Below are 21,194 nucleotides of genomic sequence, written 5' to 3'. Positions count from 1 at the left end.
GAGAAAGGAGTATTTATCAGTGGTAAGTCACAAAATCCAAATTATCAAACACTTGTCCCCAGCCTACAAGGATTTCAGTATAACTGGAAAGGAATAATCTCCCCTTTCTCCCCTCCTGAAAACACACATGTGTACCCAAAGTTCCACCACTGAAATGAAGAAAGACTAGGAGGAAAAACATCCACAGTACAGTATATCTCAACAATATTTATTTTCTGTCCTAAGTCGACCTAGATCACATCAGTCTTGACAGGCTGTAGGTGAATTTTGTCACATCTGTCTGCCTCTGTTGCCTAGAGGCAGGTCATGCCTGGAAGGGCCCGAAAGCAGAAACCCAGAAGGCATCAGGGTATCATCACAGCTTGGGACGAACAGTCTGGCAATTTTTGCACTGCAGGAAAGTGAGAAAGGACATACACTTTATGGGTGGCCTGTTTATTTTTCTGCATCTGTACTTGAAATTAAATGTCATTCTTGCATATATTGTGGAGAACGGAGGTCCCCATAAAACATAAATGTGAGAAGACAAATAAAGAAGGAGTCCAAAAAACCTACCTCATCATGAAAACATCATTAGGCTAGTGATACCACACTGAACATTGTCCAAAGATTAGCAACTCCCCTAAACAAAGTTCCCCACCACCCATGAATGTGCTATGAGAAGTGCTGACATGGCTCATTGTTAGAATATTAAAAAAAAATGACCGAGCCTTTAAAAGTGGGGAATTTTAATTATAAAATCATGTTGCAACAAACTGTTTCCTTACCACTTTTCCCCCAAGAGAAAACCCTTCTGCCTTTATCCACAGGAAAATTCAACTAGTCCCATCCATTGGGATGAAAATCATCAGGTCAAGCCACTCACTTCAAATTCAAGGTCTCTAAAGAGAACAAAGATGTCTATGATAATGTAAAACTCTCTAAAAATTACAATACCCACTCTGGAAGAGAGGAATCTCACTTCGTACTGACACTGCCTCCATTCAAGAACTGACTCTTCTAGCAGCCTACTGTAGGTTGTAGGTCTGGCTAAGAAGTTTATCCTAACTAAAAGAACATTCCTTTCAACTAAAAAACTAACAGTCTGTGATTTCCAACTCTCCACTTCTGAGCTAAGATGACACAGGGTATGCCATGCCTATAAGCTCCTCCAAGAGCCATCTTTCCATATTATCACATTATTTAATGTTTGATTCCTTCTTAGGACTGTAGCAGTTAGCAAGCTCGTTAAGGAGCCCATCCCTTCCAGGGGTGGATACTTCGCTTTGTTAATATCGAAACAATTCTTTTTCATTAGCTCTTTCTTTTTTCCCTTGAAATAGTATATAGGTTGAGTCTCTGCAATCACTTGGAGAGAACAGGGGAGCAGATGGTGAGATGCTATTCTAAATGTTCTCTATGATCATAGTTAATACAGCTTCTGTCCGACCTGTCCTAAATTGTACTTGTGTTATCACATGCTTGGAGTCCCCACATCTCCAACACCACCATAATCAGGAGTGGCAACAAACCCAATGTGAATGACATTTTTAAGTGTTGCAGGTATTTTCTTGATCTTGTTGCAGTTAAAAACTTTGTAATCTAAGCTGATAAGAAATTGCTTTGCTATTCCTGCCTTCTGCTTAAGGTAGAATCTAACATTAACCATTATGTTCTAAAAACAAAATATGAAAGAATATATTTTTGTACACAAACAATTCATTTCCTCTCTCCAGATACACAGAATGGCAAAAAAAACCCAAACAACCCCACCACACATCTCACTTCCTATAATAATTCTATTCCACAGATGACAAACAAGCATTACTACTTTTTCCCCAAAAAGACACAAGCCTTTCAGACTTGCACAGCAGCAACCCTATGAACTATTATTTTCCATTTAGCTGTTGCAAAAGGCAACTTAAGATTTATTTTTTTTTTTTTTGTTAGAGCTCTTCTTTCCAAGTACTCTAGCCCTGTTGTGATTTCCGTCTTCAATCTGCCTATTCAGTCTCAGGTAAAAAATGATTTATTAGCTAAAGCATCTCATTTTCTTCATTACTCAAACATGAATACATTAGGCACCATAATCAATATTGCAGGTGCAGATCAAAAGCCATACACAGTAATAAAAGGAAAATAAAGAGGTCTTAATGGAAACCTCAAATGCCAATGTCTGTTCTAAATAAATCTTCAAAATGGCTTATACAGGCTTCCCTGTGAAATATCAGGGAATGATAAAATAAGAGGAAGGAAAGGCGCAGGGAATAAACAACGTTTTAGATTGCCGTTTGGAGTCTGAAGAGGGAGGAAACAGGATGGGGCAAGATGGAAAAGCCTGAGGAAGAAAGGTCTCTATTATTAAAATGTTTACCTCCTGTTGGAAACATCTCTGAACAGTCTGGCACCAAAACCCCCAGGACTTGCTCGCTGCGGAACGTGCCAAAGGGAGATTTCTTCCAGAGCAGACTGCTTGCTTCTAAATTATTGCCTCATCTAGAGCAACAGCCCAGATGCCAAAATATCGAGTGGCTTAAGCTTGCTCGGCCACCAACCTGGCTGAAAAGCCATACTGTTTAATGCAGAGCGTCTCAACAGTCACCTTCACTCACACAGTTACTATCTGTTCCTGCTTCTTACCACTGAATACACATCTTCCTACATAGGGCAATACACACAAACCAAGTTTTCTGTGCTGATTTAGACTCATACAGACTATCTGTCTTGATATGTAAAGTTTTATCAGCTCTGGCAGGTTTCTGTTGAAATGTTTTCTGTTTCTGAGCTACTGGAACGAGTCCAGAGGAGGGCCACGAAGATGATCAGAGGGCTGGAGCACCTCTGCTATGAAGACAGGCTGAGAGTTGGGGCTGTTCAGCCTGGAGAAGAGAAGGCTCCGGGGTGATCTTATAGCAGCTTTCCAGTACCTAAAGGGGGCCTACAGGAAAGCTGGAGAGGGACTTTTTACAAGGGTGTGTAGTGATAGGACAAGGGGCAATGGATTTAAACTGAAAGAGGGCAGATTTAGGTTAGATACAAGGAAGAAATTCTTTACATTGAGGGTGGTGAGGTACTGGAACAGGTTGCCCAGAGAAGTTGTGGATGCCCCATCCCTGGAGGTGTACAAAGCCAGGTTGGATGAGGCTTTGGGCAACCTGGTGTAGTGGAGGATTTCCCTGTCCATGGCAGGAGGGTTGGAACTAGATGATCTTTGAGGTCCCTTCCAGCCCAAACCATTCTATGATTCTATGAAATACAGGGCAAACAAAAGCCCTCACCATTCTGCACCAGGGATCCGGCGCACGGCCCTTGGCCATGGCCCACAGAAAAGCATCTGCAGGGGAGAAAACGCTTCCTAACCCACCTTCCCTTGGCAGCCCCTACGACTGCAGTCCCACGCCTTCTCGCCCTGCTGATGCTAACCAAATGACTTGGCTGCCCTGAGCTTCCCATCCCCAGCCATGTCTCAGGTCGAAGAGTTTGCAAGGAGCAAAACTTGCAGTGCACACCTTCCTCTGGCAGCCTCGCTGCATCTGCGGCTCTACCCGTTGTCCCTCCCCCAATCCTAATCCTAACTCTAATCCTAACTCTTGGCTCATTCTGAGGTGAAGACTCTCAGACATGACACCAGTGATCAAGTTCACAGAGGAGAAAACATCTGCAGCCTAAACCTTCCTCCAGCCCCACCTACACTGGCCCCATCTCCAGCCCCACTACAGTTATAGCTCTGGGCTTTGTCACTCTCCCAGCCCTAAACCTGACCATAATAGCATGTGTTGACCTGTTAAAAACAACATTTTATATAAAAACTCAACCGGTTACATTTGGAAACCTCGGCAACCAGTGCATAGCAGAGTACTGTCCTGCCTACTGCACTGCAGGCAGCAGAAAAGTCAGACATCGGGTAGTCATCGACATGGCCATAACCAGAAGCAGCTTTTTTTTTCCTACACTTAGCTGCACAACAAGCCTAGATACCTGCTCTGTAGGCATCTACGGACAGGGAAATAATTCCAGCATCTGCTGTCCAACCTCACAGTTATCTCTGAAAATTTTGTATGGCATCACATTACTCTCCCCCTGCCCCACCAAAAAAGACAAAACAACTTCACTTTGTCCTGGAATCATAAATTTGGTAAAATTAAAATAAATTTGGTAAAATAAAAGCATCAGAAATCCTGCTGAATGGATCGTTCTAGGACACTAAATTAATGCTTTAAAAATATATTTGTATTGTAGCAATCCCCGAGAAAAGCATGGAAAGCACGGTAGCAGGACAAGCATTATGGGAGCAACATAGAACCCATCAGTTTCTGCATCAGCTGAAACACACACAAGCTGTTCAGTGCTTTATTTTCGCAACATTTACATCCAAAAGACATTTTGGAGATGACTGGCAAAACAAGTTTAGGGAGGATTTTTTAAAACTTTAGCTTTCGGCCAACTTGTTTCTCACAGAAATCATTCTGGAACATTAACAGCTACTTATGCAAGAAGTTAAATGACACAGGGAGGAGAAAAAACAAAGAACAGAAACATAAAGACTGTAATACTCTTCTCCTATTGAGGCTTTCTGGTGCCTAGTATGACCAGTGTTTCTGACAAGACCAAAAGGAAGATACAATAATGAAACCTCAAGGAACTTTTTAACAGTAGAAGAAGCAAAGACATGACAAAAAGAAATACAGATAAACTAATTCTTAGAAAGAATTCAAACAAAATATGATGAAGGCAAAAAAACCCACCAACCAACAAGCCCACCAAACACCCAAAAGACAATAACTCAAAACAGGATAAAACCAAGCCTCTTCAGGCTCCATCCACAAAACCTGAGTCTCTATACACACACCTGACCAATTCTCAAGACCCATCAGAGCCTCAGCTAGGACTTCTGCCCACCTCTCCTGGCATTTGTGCAACTGTCTGAAGTCAGGACAATCCTCTTTTTTTCCCTTCTAAAAGTCCTCCTGCCACTTCCAGTCCAAACACACACACACACCCCCATCCTCCCTTTCCCCTGCACCAGGTTCTGGCTTGGATTCTTCCATAGTTAGCTGTTAAATGAAGCACAGTAAGACACTGAATAGAAGCTAAAACCTTAGAGCTGCCTTACCTTACAGAAACGACAGGGCATGATGGAAGTGGAAAGCTGCTCCGTCCCCACTCTTATAGGGAAAAGCTAAGTCATTTCCTTCCCCAGATAAAAACCAGTTCTGATAGGTATGGGAAGAATCAATTGCTCTATTCGGTGCTGTCCCCAAGGCTTGGCATTCCAGGAGATAAGGTATCTCCACAGCAGGACAGACAAGCTGAAATCGGTACTCACAGCTGTGTGACTAACCTATTAGACCCTCCTGGGTTGTTTATCACCAGTTAAGAATTTGAAAAACTTCTGCCAGGAAGAGAAGACGTTTCAGGCAACAGTTGATTAAAGATCTAATAAAAAGCACCAAGACAACTGCCCATGAAATTCTTGCAAGAAAGCGTCAGTTAAGAAAATATTCAGAGAATGGCTGCCAAAATCCAGCCTCCACCTTGTTTCTAAGAGGAAATGAAAGAGAAGCACTTTTAGAGAATAAGCTTCAGAAATGGAAAAAAAAAAGAAAGGTTGAAGTGATGTGTGTTCATGGATCAATCCAGGCTGGAGGGATAGGTATCCAACAGAGTTCTTCACTCAAATAACAGATCATATTCCTAAAAAGAAAAGCTGACTAATGACCTGATCTTAGAGTAAAAGGTCATTTCATATTTAAGAGTTCAGGAAATTCTATCCACAGTAAACCTTCACAGAGACATTTCTCTTTTTAAACTAAGTTTTACAGATTTACATTCTAACAAGGAGCCTTTCAGCACTTGATAATTATTAGCCCAGACAGTTTCAGCATCCAAACGTTTGAAACTCATCCTCTAGTGGCAGCTCCAAAATGCCCCCAAATGCTGAAGCACTTGTGGAAAAATCCACTATTAGTCTTAAAGATGAACAAATCACATTGAAACAGCAGACAATGAAAAGTCAAAATATTTTGTTGCAAAGGAAGTGGTAAAGAAGTTCCAAAACATAGAGATGTTCTTGAGGTCACAAAAATATTTTTTGGAAAACATTCTTGAGTGATTGCTAATGATGGCCCTAACCTTATTTATTTAGGATCAGATGAACAAGGTGCTTTTTTAACTAGCAAGACAGAACTGACTTTGTCTATAAAAAGGGCTCACAGTTCAGTCCGATAAGTAAAAGGTGAATAAAGAACTATGCAAACGCGTAGGATTGAGAAAACAGGCATACCAAACTCACGATAGCACGGGTCATGCTCAGCCAAAGACTAAATATATGAACAAGACAGAGGCCTTGCAAAACAGCTCAGTGAAGCAGAGAAGATTGTGTAAATGCCTTCACCAGCTATTTACACAGAACCTACCATCGCAATGAATGACATGAAGACTGTCCCATGCGCCTATAGATTTACAATTCACACATAGTTTTACATTGAGTAGCAAAGGCCACGGATAATTGCCCAAAGTACGTATCCTATATAATATCTTAAACATACACTCTTGGAAAGCTGAAACCTCTCACAGGATTAGCTTGCTTAGCACTTCAGCAATACGCTGTTTGAATGGGTCAGTGTTCCACAGTCTCTTGCCCTGTCAATTACCAAGCTCCCCTGAAAAAACTCCACTATTTAGTCTGCTGAGATGCATTTTTATTTTTTTTTTTTTAATACATAAATACAAAGTCAGGCCATTCTGGGTGTACTCAAGCATGCCTCTCGATGGCTATTCTCCCTGTGCACACGGCTGAGCATTACAGTTTATGTTACCTTTGACCCTTCACCTAAACCGTACTAATAAATAGCTCTTCATTACAGCACAGCAATAAAACTTAAAGATTAAACACTCTGGATTCATATAAAACTATTTAAAATGTCCTCACATGAACCTAAATCTTAATGCTTAATGAGCCTTGGGGCCCGTCTCTCTAAACTGGAGACGTGCCAAATCCATGATGCCGACAATGTTTTGGCTTTACAATGTAGAGCCTGAAAACCGCAGGAGAACACCAATCCCTTCTCACCTCAAGGCATGGGTCACATTCAAAACTTCGAGTATGCCTATGAAACTCAAATACCTTCTTAGCTTCTAGGAATAGGAAATTCAAGCAAAAGCCTAATTAAGCATAAGGGGCTGGGCATCCACTAACTTCTCCATTGAGGTATCTGGCAAGACAAGAGTCTCCGCACTGTACGCTACGCAGTCAAGTGCTGAACTGATGCCAGGCCTATACCACTGACAGACAAGTAAAATGACATCTCTGCAAAACCCTACAATCTACAAAGATGACCACGCAGTTGTTTTCCTCTATTAGGTGTCCATAAGTGGCATGGCAATTTTACGTAAGTGACGTTAACTTACAAGAAGAACTTGATTTTTCAACAGCCAAACAACTGAAACACCAGATATACAGTGAAGGCTGTTCTTCATACCTAACGGTACCACTGACTCAGAAGACAAAGTTTTACTATTCCATAGCATTACACTTGCACTGATCTGGCACATATCCAGCCCTTGCTGAAAACAGCATTCATGTCAGCCCAAAGCTTGGTCAGATGTGCTACAGCCATGATGCAAGCCCAAAAAAAACTGCTCTCTGAGAAAAAGCAGCTCATTCATCACCAGCGACATGAAGAACACAAGCCAAGGAGATTTCTTATTTATAGATGAAAATTATTCTCATGACAGGCTAAATGATAAATTCCATTAAGTAACTCTCGATCACAATTACTTCCAGCTCATTCAGCTTTATGGCCATGCTTCACTTTTTCTTTAAATACTATTAATATAATCTATGTGCATGACTAACTTACGACTTTTTTTTTTATTTAAAAGTAAGACTTAAACCACTTTCTTGTACTTTTTGAGAGCTTATATTCCTAACACGCACATCTGAAGGGAACTGCCTTTCCTAGGTATTGTACTCACACGAGAAAAAGTGTAAAACTTTTTCCTTAATTCACTGTATAAATGCAGTTTTACCAAGATTAAAGACAATAAAACACCTTCATATTTGCTCTTTCAAAAAATAAATAAAAAGTTACAGAGTCAAACAATCCTGATTTCAAACAATAAGCATCACTTCTGCACATATTACGAAGCTACATAACGCCATGTGCTAATATACAAAATAAGTGTCTCTAAGAAACAGAGAAAAGTTTGGGAAAAGGCTCCTAAGTTGATATCCAGAACTGCATACGCAAGTGACATCTATCTTTAATCGCATACAGTTATGCTTCTTTCACTTCTATATGTTTATGCCATGGCTTCTCAAGGTATGCAGTTAAATATTCGTTTGAACTTTCACACTGGACAAAAATCAAATATTTATTATGCCTGCATTTACTGCCATAAATTGATTCACATGCATACATAAAACAGGCACACAGCTAAACTGTTCTACATAGAGAACCCAAGGTATTAACACACGATTATGATGTTGTTGGACTCCACTGCAAAGCCAAATCATTTCTGCTGACATCTAAATCTGGATTTGGTTTGAATTCATTGTTTAAGGTCCTTTGCCCAGGATCCACGTCCCAGTTGTTGTAACTCTTCTTTATGGTTTGGTCCTATTCCTGACATTAGAGCCTCGCTACCACTAATACAAACTTCCAGGGTGGCTGGACTCTTACTACTGCTCGATTCCAGAAAAAGCTTGAGAGAAAATATCATCCCAATTGCATGTCAGAAATGCTTACAGATATCTTGGATATATATCATCCTTGGATATTCATATCAAAGCAAGTAAATAACTTGGCTTTCCAAGAGTCACATCCTCACAGAGACCTCGCTAACTGCTGAACACACAATATGAAAGAAGGAATGCTGTCGTGGCAGAGCTGGGCAAGGAGAGGTGGACAGCAAGGAGAAAGGAAAGGAGCTGTTCACCTTAAAAACACACTTGCAAGAATATTAGAGCATTAACAACTGGGCAAGGTTGCAGGAAGGCATATGCAGTTTTGTCTTCATGTAGTAATTTTTAAGTTTATTAATAGCAATTGTTGCATGGTTAGAAATAAAAGCAACTTCAACTCCTTATCTGCTGTTTGAGAAAAGCAACAGAACTACCCCAATCAGTGGGGCAAGCAGATGGAGACAGCCTATACTTTTTCTTTTCCAACTGACCTAAATTCAGATGTCTGAATTCATAGGATAGGAACACCTAAGCACTGCAACAACCAGATCTAATTTATTCCCGATTAATCCTCTAGCTTATGATATCTGGGTCAAACCTACATGTTAAAGCTATGTAATAAGAAGGGGGAGGGGGGGGAAACAACGAACCACCCACACCACCCCAACAGAAAGAACAAACCCCGAACATCTGCTGGAGCGGAAATTAGGGACTTGTAGTGATATTTCCTGCTACTGGTGTTGTATTCCTGCCTCATATAGATTTACACCATACCCCTAGGAGGCCACATTTGTCCACCCATGCAGAAGCGTAGACAGGAAAGTCCTCAGTCTTTGCATACAACAATTTAATACACAAAGCAAGAACACAGCAAGAACTGCCTCCACCTAGATATGATGTCCCTTGCTGAAATCACCATCTGCACTGACGTCAGACAGCTGTGTTAAAAAGCCATGAACTCATTCCAGACAAACAGAAGTCACAGTCACTGGCTTCTCAGCACAGCTGGGTGAATAATCAGAGCCGGCACTGTTGGGGCAGCTGCACAAGTGGGCTTTCAAACACCCAGAAAGAACGAAGGGCTTATGCTGCTCTCATCTGTGGGCTTGCCGCTTTATGGCATCCTGCATTGTTTAAATACGCTCCTCAGCTCCCAAGTTGAGTGCGTCAAGCTATAACAGTGTCGCGACGAGGCCAGATCGAGATGCCAGCCACAGCGTGAGCACTACCAGAGACGTACAACACGAATAGTTGCTAGACGTGAATGAATCATTTATAACCAGCATAGTGATGTCTGCCTGAGTTTGCAGGCTGTGTGGGTCACAGACATTGGGATCAACTGGAGAGAGCCCTGGCATTGCTGTGCATAAAGCCCCGACAATCCTGCTCCAGACACGGACAAAGATTCCCCCTGTGCCATTTTGCACATGGCTCGTCTGACTGGGCAATGGACTCCAGCGTGGTGGCTACCCACCTTCCCTTCTGCAAAACACCTGCAAAGTCAGAAGGTAGCTTGAGACATGTTTGGGACTTTCAAGGCACACTGGCTGCGACCCCACTCCTGACATCTTCCTGCAGAACCCAAGGTTGTGTTCAGTCCTCATCACAAAATACAACAGGCAAGGAAAACACAAACAGCCACGGGAAGTAAGCACCACTCCACCCTCACACGGACATCACCCACACAAGTGTCTGGCTACGAGTTGCCAGTTAATGACACCAGCAGTGAGTCCTGTCCTGTGGAGATTAACTGAGACAAGTTTAGCTATTCCCTAAAATTTCAACAAATCAAATAAATCATACCAAAGGCAATGAATTCTTCCATCTTCAGAAACTTAAGACACCTATAATTTCTTTCTTGTCTCCTGAAGCTTATCAAAGGCTTGGAGATTAGGTTTTCATCTACTTGTTGTGGTCAGCCACAATGACAGCACAGCAGATTGGAAGGAGGTTAAGAGAAAGCTTGAATAGCACTGGATTTTCTTCATGAGGTACCCAGGTAGGTCTCTGATAAACCAGAAGGCTCCTGTCTAGAAAGGCAATATTGCCTGTGGCAGCTTTACTAGCATTTCTTCACTGAGCAACAGATAAAAAAATTAACTATCAGTGCTTCACTTGCCAAAGCCTGTGTTTTTTGAGGATACTTTAAAAGTTCCCAGTGTTACACTCCAAATTTCTGTTGAGTTCTTTATTTTACAGTGGACTTGGAACCAGTGAGGAGCACGTTTTTATTGTTGGCTTCATAACTTGTTCATCTTCAGAAAGCCAAACTTGAAGGCCACATTGGTAGCTCTCTGGTTAATGCTCTGTAGCCTAACAGAGTTTTACCCACTAACCATAGCTGCTAGGAGCAGGATGCAACACAAACATCACAACCTCTCAGATTTGAGGTTGAGGAGACAGATCCCTTCAGATTGATTTGCACTGATCCATAGGCAGTAAACGAGGACAAGCGATTTGCCCAATATCACAGAACATTTTAGTAGTATAACCCAGTGTTGTCCCTTAACCTGCTTATTACTGGAGCTCACAGCCTCCTAAGAAATATGTATTTATTTATTTCATTAGCAAAAAATTATTTAGTTAAGCTTTCCATCTTAAAGGCTTCCAGCATTTAAATCAGACTAACTCTGCTCTCTTGCAGATAAGATTACAATCTAATCTTGAAATACACATCCCTTACTTTTCATGCAACACAATTCAACCTTAACATTTAAAGAGCACTGTGAAGTGATTCAGCACACAGCATTTCCCTTGAACACACAGAGGAGAGAGATCTTGCGCAAGAGTCAACCCTTAAATACAAAGAGGTAAACTACATGCTCCTTCCGGGTTACACAACTTTTGATCAACAATAACAACTACTTCCCTCCTCCCAAAGCCACTCCTCAGCAAAGACATGCAACTGCAATCAAACTAGATCATATCATTTCCTTTTTATTTTTTTTTTCCCCCTTTAACAGCTAAAGTTCAAGCTGTCTGCTTAATGACATCAGTGAGACACACAGCAGTACTCACACAAGTAGGTTTCAAAGCTATTGTAAGCTACCTAGATTTGAGCTACAGGATATTATCTCAACTACTGCTGAAAACAGTTTCCAAGTTTCAGTACCTTTCCTAGTATAAAACTTCACCAATATCTGCAATGGTCCAGCTAAACATCTCAGGAGATCTCATTTATAAATTCTAATATGCATTCAGTTCTGCACAAGCTTTGTCCTTCTGGTGTGCAAAGTCAGCTTTTACCAACTTCAGTGACAACCCTGCACACACCGGGAAAGAAACTGGTCCATACAGGTGATTCAGATCAGTGGATTCAACTGAGCTCTTGACAACCTGCATGGGATTTTCAAAGAACTATAGGCATTAGGGCACACTTCCAAATTGCTCCTAAAAGTCACCAGCTTGGCGCCTAAGCCCACAACGTGCTTTTGGAAGACTCTGCCTAAAAAACAGCTATTAAAACCACAGACAGAAACGTGCAAAAGCTAACTTGCATCTCTTGTCCAAAAATTACAAAACACATCATTCAAATACACCTAAAGGTAAAACTTCGAGGATGCCTAACCTTTCCAGAAACTATAAAAGCAGCTGAGTATTGATGGTATTCAGATGGCTAACTCTTGACAGCATTTGGTCCTGGAGTTGTTCCAAAACACCTCACTGTAGCGGAGATGTCCGCAGGCAGGTGCAGAACACCATTTGCCAATCTGTGGTTAAAGTCTTTAAATAAGAGGAAACCAAAAAGCAAACATCATTTTCCCTGTACATAACTCAGTTAAGGAGCTGGGGTGGAGCAAGGGAAGCACTTCGCAAAACCTGTTTTCTTTAAGCCACATTTCAATCCTCACCATAACAATAGCTTTGGCACTGAAATGATGCTGCCATGAAATACCAATGCGCACAACGTCAAAACTCGCAAAAGGAAACCAACAATCGGGCATACTAGCTAAAGTTCATTTCAGCTTCAGTCAAGATTGTATTCAAGGCTCAAAATGATAAGTGTTACTTACTCACACAGAAGAATGCCGTTTTCTAATCCAGAACGAAAATCTTTCTCACCAAAACTTCTGCCTGTCACTTGCTGCAAAAGAGTAGGGGGGGAACAAAAGAGTGACATCTATTAGAAGGTGTGCTTTACAAGAGCAAGTCTTAACATTCAATTAAAGCATTTGCTCCACAGGAAACACCTGAGCTTTACAGGCCTTGCCAAAGGACTAAGTCACATCCATCGACCAGTTTCCTCCTCCTTATTTCATCGAGTTATTTAACACATGGAACAAAGTATTTGCTCTGGCCAGTGAAATTATAGATTCTAACAGATCTGTTTTCTAAAAGTAAAAAACAAAAACGACAAACCAAAGCCTACAATGTAACCTTCAGAATATTTAAAACATTTTATTCTATAGTGTTTTGAATTTTAAAACTACTGTATTTAGAGAAACTATGTATTTTTACTGCTTTTTTTGCACCATGTTAAAAATCTTGTACCAGGCTTGAACTTTTGGCCTTTAACCTATCACCTTTATAGAATAAGCAAAGGCAACTCGAAGTGCTCACATGAGTTATAGCCCTTCAGAAACACGCCACGATACTTCTGGTCATATTAAATGATATTTCACATCATGAAGTCAATTGTGAGCATGAATACAAACTCAGCAGAAGCTAAGGTTTAGGCACCTACTCGCAGTCCTGCCAGGGATGCTTGGACCAGGAGATACGTTCTGCATTACGAGCTCTTATGCCGGTCAGTGCTGCTTAGGGATGGATCATCTAGGAACCATCTAGGAATCCCAATCTCGCCTGAGGGTGCCGGATGCTACAAGCATGACTGAATCCCCGTTTATGACTCACTACCATGTTGACAATGGCTTGCCATTCATCTTCAAATCATTCTCAACAGATGACGTGTTCAATTTAAAGTAAAGAATACTTTTATTACCACCACCAAATATATAAAAATAGTTGCTATGTTTAGAAAGCATTGAACAGAAACAAAACAAAGCAGAAAAAAAGCCTGCCTAGTTTTTAATTGTCATCCAGGAGGTCTTCTCCTCACCCAGCCAAAACATTTACCGGATGCTTATAGAGTTCTCATGGCTTGCATCCAATCCTTCTGCAAGACCCTTGCTCCGGGCGTTGCTTCCACCATAGAGAACAGTGACTTAGGGACACATTTGTCCTTATGTCCCCATTTTCTCCTTGCTGTTCCATTCAGATACAAGACCCTTCCCCTCCTAGTTTCCTGTCATAAAGACAGCAATTTATAAAAACTGACAAGTTTGGCACTTTCCCACGGGATTAGTGAAGGCACCAGCTTCACAAATGCTGGTTATAGCTACGCACAGTCTTAGAGAACAAGAGAGAACAACACTTTTTTTTTTAATTGAAGTGCAAATGCAGAGCCTAAAACCTAATCCTCTACTTAATCATAAACATACTGTTTGTTTCAACGTGAAGGAACTTCTCCCAGCAAACTGGTATGACAGTGTGCAAACTTTAACCCCCTATAGTCTGAAAAGCATATCATAAAGACATCAGTTGACAACCATGTTTTATGCAAAATGCATAAAGTAGAACAAGGCACTGTGGTGCCCTCGTATCTCAGAAGAAACCAGATGCAATTTGCTGGTAGTAAGTCACCTCTAATCATTTAAACTATCTCTAATCATAGCAAATCATCTCTAATCTTGATCTGCTGGGACAGAGGGAAATGATGACAATAAAACCATTAGCATTTGGGATGAATGATAGACGGAGCACATCAAAATGGACTTTTATTTCATCCACAGAATAAAGTACAGTACAGAAAGGAGCAGGAAGAGCTATTTCATAACAGCCTGACTCGTAGTGTTTTTTTTTATCAATGCAGAATTAAAAAAAAAAAAAAAATTCCACACCTAATAGTCATCTTATTTCACTCCTCAACATCAAATGTTCCAGCTACGGAAGTCAATCTCTTTATGTGTTTGTTGAACACCCTCATTCACCAGGGAGCATTACTGAAATTGTTAACACAATTCAGGTAAGAATCTACCTACCAAAAGCTGTCACCTGAGTATTGCTGTCATTACTGCTGATGTAGGAAGGTTCCACACATAATTTCTGGCCCCACGAATAAAATCATGAAATGTAAATACACAGCTGGAACAACAATTCATCCAGCGAAAGGTACCACAGAAAACTGACATCAGGTGAGGAAAGACAGGAAGGTCCAGGAACAGTGCATGTCTGTGTGAAAAGGAACTGGAAGTAAATGCAGCATGGAAAGGTTTATGCCTATTCTACATGATCCAGCTGCAGAGGGGAAACATTAATCAGCTACAAATCTCCTGATTTAGCAAACTCAAATGTAAGAATAGTTCAACAGAGAAAGGCTAGAAACTAAAAATAAGCATGAAGATGACATTATAAATGACAAAGATAAACCCAAAAGAGGACTGAGAGAAGCAAGAAGCTGGGTCCACCTTTTCCAGAGGAAGTTAAGAGCTCAGTTTCTTACACACACGTACACATGCGCGTCCACACACACGCACATCCCCCTCTCTGCAGAGGCCACTTTGGGCCATACCCTCAAGAACAGTGACAGCAAGCCCATGGCCCAGCCTCATGTATGTTGCTGAGAACCTTCGCTCAGTACACCAATCTAAAGTGATTTCAAACAAAAGGACTGTTACTTTTATATTTGCAGAGTCCCACTTAGCTAAGTGCATCCTGAAGTTTGCCCAAACCCGTGTAAAAAAGGAAAGCACGTGCATTAGCCATTGTATCACGAACACCGTTGCATGCATCACAGGACCGTGTTCATGTTATTAATCTAAGCACTGGTCTGTTCCTACTAGTTTATCTTCTCCCCTCTCTGGAAAAAACCCTCCAGATTGACTGGTGGATGGAACTCTGAAAACATTGACGCACAAGGGTAGCGTTTACAGTGCTTCTACTGAGCTTCACTGGATAAAAGAAAATTGTACATCCACAGCCGGATAAGAAAACTGGAAAATGGGAGAACACATCTTTAGCCCATCAGCTTTCACGCTGCAGAGAAGTGGTGCTCAAAACTGAACCTGCATAAAACCAGTCACGGACAAATGCAAGGTAGTCTGTATTCCAGATCGCTGCCTTCAGGAAAGGAAGGGGGGGTGGTGGTGGGGGAAAGCAACACCAAAACCCAATGAAAATGTTAACAGCGAGAACACTGGGATCTGCCCTTTCTTTGCAAGGCCCTCTCTAGACCACCACATCTTAGACACAGTCAAGACACAACTCCATCTGCTACCTAGCGTCACCCCCACATCACCTGCACAGACCAGCACGCTTAGGCAGTACAGGAGGAAGCAGGATACGTGGAAGAATTCCCTGTTCACTTCTGCCATGCCTGCACACGGCAATTCTCTGCAGTGTGGGGCTATCAAAATTAGAACAAAGCACCTTAAAGGCAAAACACAAGCTGTATCCTGCTAACGATTACTAAAAAAGCCTGCCACTTCTTTAATAAGTTCTATAAAGCTGAAAGGAAAAGAGCTGCCCTTCCATATCATACTGTAAATTAAAAATAGAAAACAGAAGCAAAACAATATGATTTATTATTGTGCTTCATTAATGTGAGGAGGAATTGTTTTTATTCATCATCTGGACGATATTTTCTTCTCTGTAAAAAGTTGCGTCTTCAACCAGGGCAATTATTTGACTGCTGGACGCATTTCTCAGCTTCACTGCCACTTAACAACCCAGAAAATGAACCTAAAATGAGTAATAAAAGTTTTTCCAAAAGGAATATTAGGAGACTAAACCACAGCACACTGATTCTCTATCACAAGCTTGTGGCAACAACTTTAATATGTATTTGCACACAGTAACACTTCTAACATACAGTATTGTTGCTGATTAACTCCTTTGTTCTTTTCAGTTACGCATGCCACTAAATTTATGTCATCAAAGATGGCTGTCATCCAGCCACTAACCAGTGCCATATTACACAACTCTATTTTCACTAAGCTTCAGTTCACATTGTTTTCCTTGCATTTTGTATTGCTGCTGGTGCTTCCTGAGGTGGAGCTTGCAAAGCCTCTGGTGTCAAAACAGCTTAAGGGCATGAAAAAGAAAAGGTGACAAATTAGTGAGCAGATGCTGGCCTCAGGTGAAATTTATGTCAGCTAACAAGATACACAAAGTTGAATAAACACTGGATCATCAGGGACAACACTTTGAAAATAGTTAGCTTCATTTTCTATGTCCACATCTGAAAATAGCACATAAAGCAGTGAATTAAAATATAGACACAGCAGGGAGAGGTCTTTGTTACTCCTCACGCATTTTGAAGAGCTTGTGAAGCATGACAGCAAGGAAAGGAAGATTTTCAAAAAGTTTGGTAGGCTGTTCATTTCTTTGTACATGGGTACGCTGCGTTTCATTCTTGTGCAAGCATTATTTTCCCCTACATAATTTTTTACTTAAATGAAAAAAGCCTACCCTGCTACTTAACTAGAAAACATACTGTTTTTACTTCAGGGACATGTAAAAGTAAGGCTTAAACTGTAATAATCACAGGTATGTAAATAGAAAGCATTGGATCACATAAGCAGCAGGGAACACAAACCACCAAAAGAAGCATGACAGTTTTTAGGGCATCAGGATTTGGCGCCTCTAAAGTAATGAACTTCTGCTTCCACGTTTTTGACATACCATAGAATGTATGGGTTGGAAGGGACCTCAAAGATCATCTAGTTCCAACACCCCCGCCACGGGCAGGGACACCTTCCACTACACCAGGTTGCTCAAAGCCTCATCCAACCTGGCTTTGAACACCTCCAGGGATAGGGCAGCCACAACTTCTCTGGGCAGCCTGTTCCAGTGTCTCACCAACCTCATTGTAAAAAATTTCTTTCTTATATCTAATATAAATCTGCCCTCTTTCAGTTTAAAGCCATTGCCCCTTGTCCTATCTCTACAAGCCCTTGTAAAAAGCCCCTCTCCAGCTTGCTTGTAGGCCCCCATTAGGTACTGGAAGACCGCAATAAGATAACCCCAGAGCCTTCTCTTCTCCAGGCTGAACAACCCCATATCATTTGAGCTAATAACATGAATATGCAAGTTAAAGTTCTTTTTCATGTAGCATAGACAAGAGATTTCTGAACTAAACACCAATGACAAATTTAAAGCCAGCTTTACATTTGCAGACCAGAATTGTACCACATTGCTATGGCATTGCAACAGGACTTGAAGACCCTTCATCTGCTCCTGGTTCTGCCATGTATTGTTCATGCGATGCTTTGCTCTCTGCAAACGTGAACACAACACATCATCAAGGCATGAGCTCCCTCTCTCTTACTCCACACCAGAGGGATTTAAATTGCTGAAATCATAGCAATATAAGCCAGTCCTGAACACCTTTATTACAAATATTAGAAAGCTAGTTGATTTAGTACAGACAAACTTGAAGACTGCATGGATGGAGCTTTCCAAGAGCGACAAGCACTCATCTAGGCACACCCATCTTCCAGGAAAGCTGAATGATGACAAGCACTCTGCACAAAGCTTTCCAAGGCATTATAGTATTGAGGTGATTTACTACTGAAATCAATAAAAGGGTGAACAACTTAATATCTTTAGTGTGTATTTCTACTCTCAAGGACAAAACCAACATGAGCTCAGAATGACTAACGTGGCCAGCAATGAACCACCTGAAATTCTGTGGTATGGAACTTGAAAATTTAAAGAATGCGTGGGAGGAAGAGAGGAGATTTCGCACTTGGGTAGCAAGGTTAATCTGCAAAGAAAGCACTTAACATTATTTATTTTTAGATCTTCCACTTTCTGGTCACTTAAGTTTAACTGCAATTTGCTAAGTTAATAGCTGTGCTGAAGTCTCCTTTGTTCTTTTCCTCTAGCTATTCACCCTGGTACTATTCTTTAAAGAGCCAGAGAGTTGACTAGCTCTTTTTCACACTTCATAGGAACTCCCATTTTTTCTAGCAACAATAGAATAAAATAGGGGACAGCATATTCTCCTCCATTTGTTCTAAATTGCCTTCTTCCATACTGTCAGTTCAGTTAGCTGTCAGTTTGGCCACAACATACAGCATGGAAGAACCATACCCACTGATACAAACATACTCCTCACCCCGTTGCTGGACTCAATTCTCAGTCCTTACTAAAGGAGTGATTTCTTTACTACAGGATGCTAGTCAGTGCCTTTTCTTTCCCATGAAGGGAGCAACAACTAAAAAACCACAACAGCTGTTGTTTTGTCGTGGTTTTTTTTCTAATCCTTTGCATAGTTTAGTGAGGAAATGATCCTATGAATGGACATATGCATTTATATTTAATGGATGGACTAAAAGAACAGGTTCAGTTAGTACTACATTTAGGAAACATGACAAAAGAAATATAGAAAAAAGAGCAAAACAAACGCACCACCAGACAGAAATTTCCACTCTAGGCCTCCACCATCCCTGTTCTTCCTACTAAACAAGAATTTACCCAGATGAAGACAGCCGAGCTCCACTTATACTCAAGAAAAACCACAAGCCAACTCTGAACTGCTACAGAGCCACACTACTCCATTGACTCAGGCCTTTGACAACACCCCCTCAATGTTTTTGCATATCCTAACAGAGAGAAGAGCTCAGCCCCTGAGCAGCTGCACTACAATTCTGCCTGCTGAAAGGCCAAGACATGATGGGAGAAGACAACTGCAAGCAAACGAGGCTTATTGCTGCTGATAAAGCACAGACACCACTATATTCCTCCTTTCGCCATTAACATACCGCCGCCATCAGCAGCTATTACCTACCTAAGGCTTTAAAGCTAAAAGTCTGGGAAGGTTTTGCCCTTACTAATCCTGCCCCTCACCAGGGCTTTCCGTGCTGAAATTCTGCATTGCTAACAGTAGTAGTATACACGCAGGGTTGCCATACGTTGTTTGGATTTATGATCTTGCAGAGCTGGGCATGTTTCTGCCAGGACATCTGGCAGTATAATCCTGCTTGGCTGGCAAGCTGCTAAGGAGTGTTAAAATTTCATGATACAGTAAAATCAGCCTCCTTTTTCATCTCCCCTCCATAATGCTGTTTGTGTACATTCCCAGGTGCAGTGCCAAACATTGCAGCCTTCCCTTTGGGGTGGGGCGGGGCAGAAAACATTTCATTGAAGGTTTAACATTTTGTGGAGAAAGAGAGCAAAGAGCAGCAAGGAAGAACTTAAAAGCGACTTCTGTTAGACTTGCCTTGGCTGCAGCGCAAGTTCTGAAAGCTTCACCTAGCAGCAGGTCATCTGTTACATCAAATTTGTATTTGACAGTCAGTAAATTGGTATTGTGTCATTCTTTTATGGGTAACGAGATTCTTATCTGTACTTCAAGCGGTATTATCAAAATTAGATACCAGATGACAGACATGACAGAACACCCTAAGATACTCGGCTTTAATCAGTGGTTCAATTTAGCATTCTTTTTATTGCTAAAATAAAGCAAAAAAAGGAAAGAAAAAAATAAGGTCTCTACGAGGAAAAACTTATTTCCTGTGCTGTGGGATCCATCATCTCTTTGTTAGTTTTAACGTGAATTAAAGAAGGGGTGGTTTGTAGGCTCCTGCCATAGATTTATCAGTCAAGCGTTCACCCTTCTTCTTGACTGGGGAGAAGGAAGAAAGAAGCACTATTTCAGGAAAATAACTTGTATTTGACGGAAACTACATCTTACCATACTGATACGTTGTTTAGCTCTGAAGTCTCTTCTGTAAAAAGCAGATCCCGTGCAGATGATCAGAGGAGCAGAGATCAGGATGAACATGTATGATGAAGAGCCAACAAGTACAGCACATCAGAAGACAAGGGTGCAGAACGCATCTCCTCAATCTGTTTAATGTAGTCCTGGCCATCTGGAGAGCCTGGCCTCTCTCCTCTGCACCATCTGGATAAAGCTCCCTGTTCGGCTACCCCTCTTACTACTGCATAACCTATCCCAGTTCAGGGTGAACCAGTACTTAATGGCAGCTCCTGCACCTTTGAAGGGAAGAGGAGCAGATGACTAATAATTACTAGCTATCATGAACGCCTTTTCCCAGGGTCTTATTTTCTCACCCAACCAGGCCAAACAAGCAGTCTACTCATTAAAAAATGAAAGGCTGATTAAAGTTATCATGAATTTTTCAGCCTCTTCAGTGTGATTCCCTGGGGGCTCGCCATGGACAGACAAGCACCTACACTACCTTCTATTGTCCCTCTTCAGTTGCATGCGAAAAAAAAGTGTATACAGGGAGGTACTCTCAAAAGCAGTAACTATTGATTTAGCCCTTATTACTTCCCTAACGTGATCCTTCTTGAAGCTGGAATCAGTGCTGATGGAGGCAGATAACTCAAGCTCTGGCTACTGAACTCAGGGTAGCTGTCAGATCAACACGTCAACCTCACATTTTATCACCAGGCCAAAGATCTTTTAGTGAAGGCCAGGAGAAATTTTTTCCTTCGCTTCAAGTTGATTACACTAGCAACTATCCAGAAAAACAGGAAATTGGGTTTCCGGCCATCTCTA

At 41.3% G+C, this 21,194-nt stretch overlaps 1 protein-coding gene across 2 annotated transcripts in view; it reads right to left on the bottom strand.

Annotated features, from left to right (window-relative positions):
• The window catches only part of LIMCH1 (LIM and calponin homology domains 1), a 187,776-nt gene that overhangs the window by 106,824 nt on the left and 59,758 nt on the right, over positions 1-21,194 (bottom strand). For both annotated transcript variants that reach the window (XM_086611392.1, XM_086611391.1), the window contains exon 2: positions 12,679-12,749. In XM_086611392.1, coding sequence (XP_086467518.1) covers positions 12,679-12,749 — 71 coding nt within the window. The remainder of the gene's footprint in view (positions 1-12,678; positions 12,750-21,194) is intronic.

Source organism: Tauraco erythrolophus, chromosome 5 (assembly GCF_009769465.1).
Source record: "Tauraco erythrolophus isolate bTauEry1 chromosome 5, bTauEry1.pri, whole genome shotgun sequence".
Lineage (NCBI taxonomy): Eukaryota > Metazoa > Chordata > Aves > Musophagiformes > Musophagidae > Tauraco > Tauraco erythrolophus.
The sequence above is the reverse complement of the archived record's forward strand: the minus strand, read 5'-3'. Positions and strand labels throughout refer to the sequence as shown.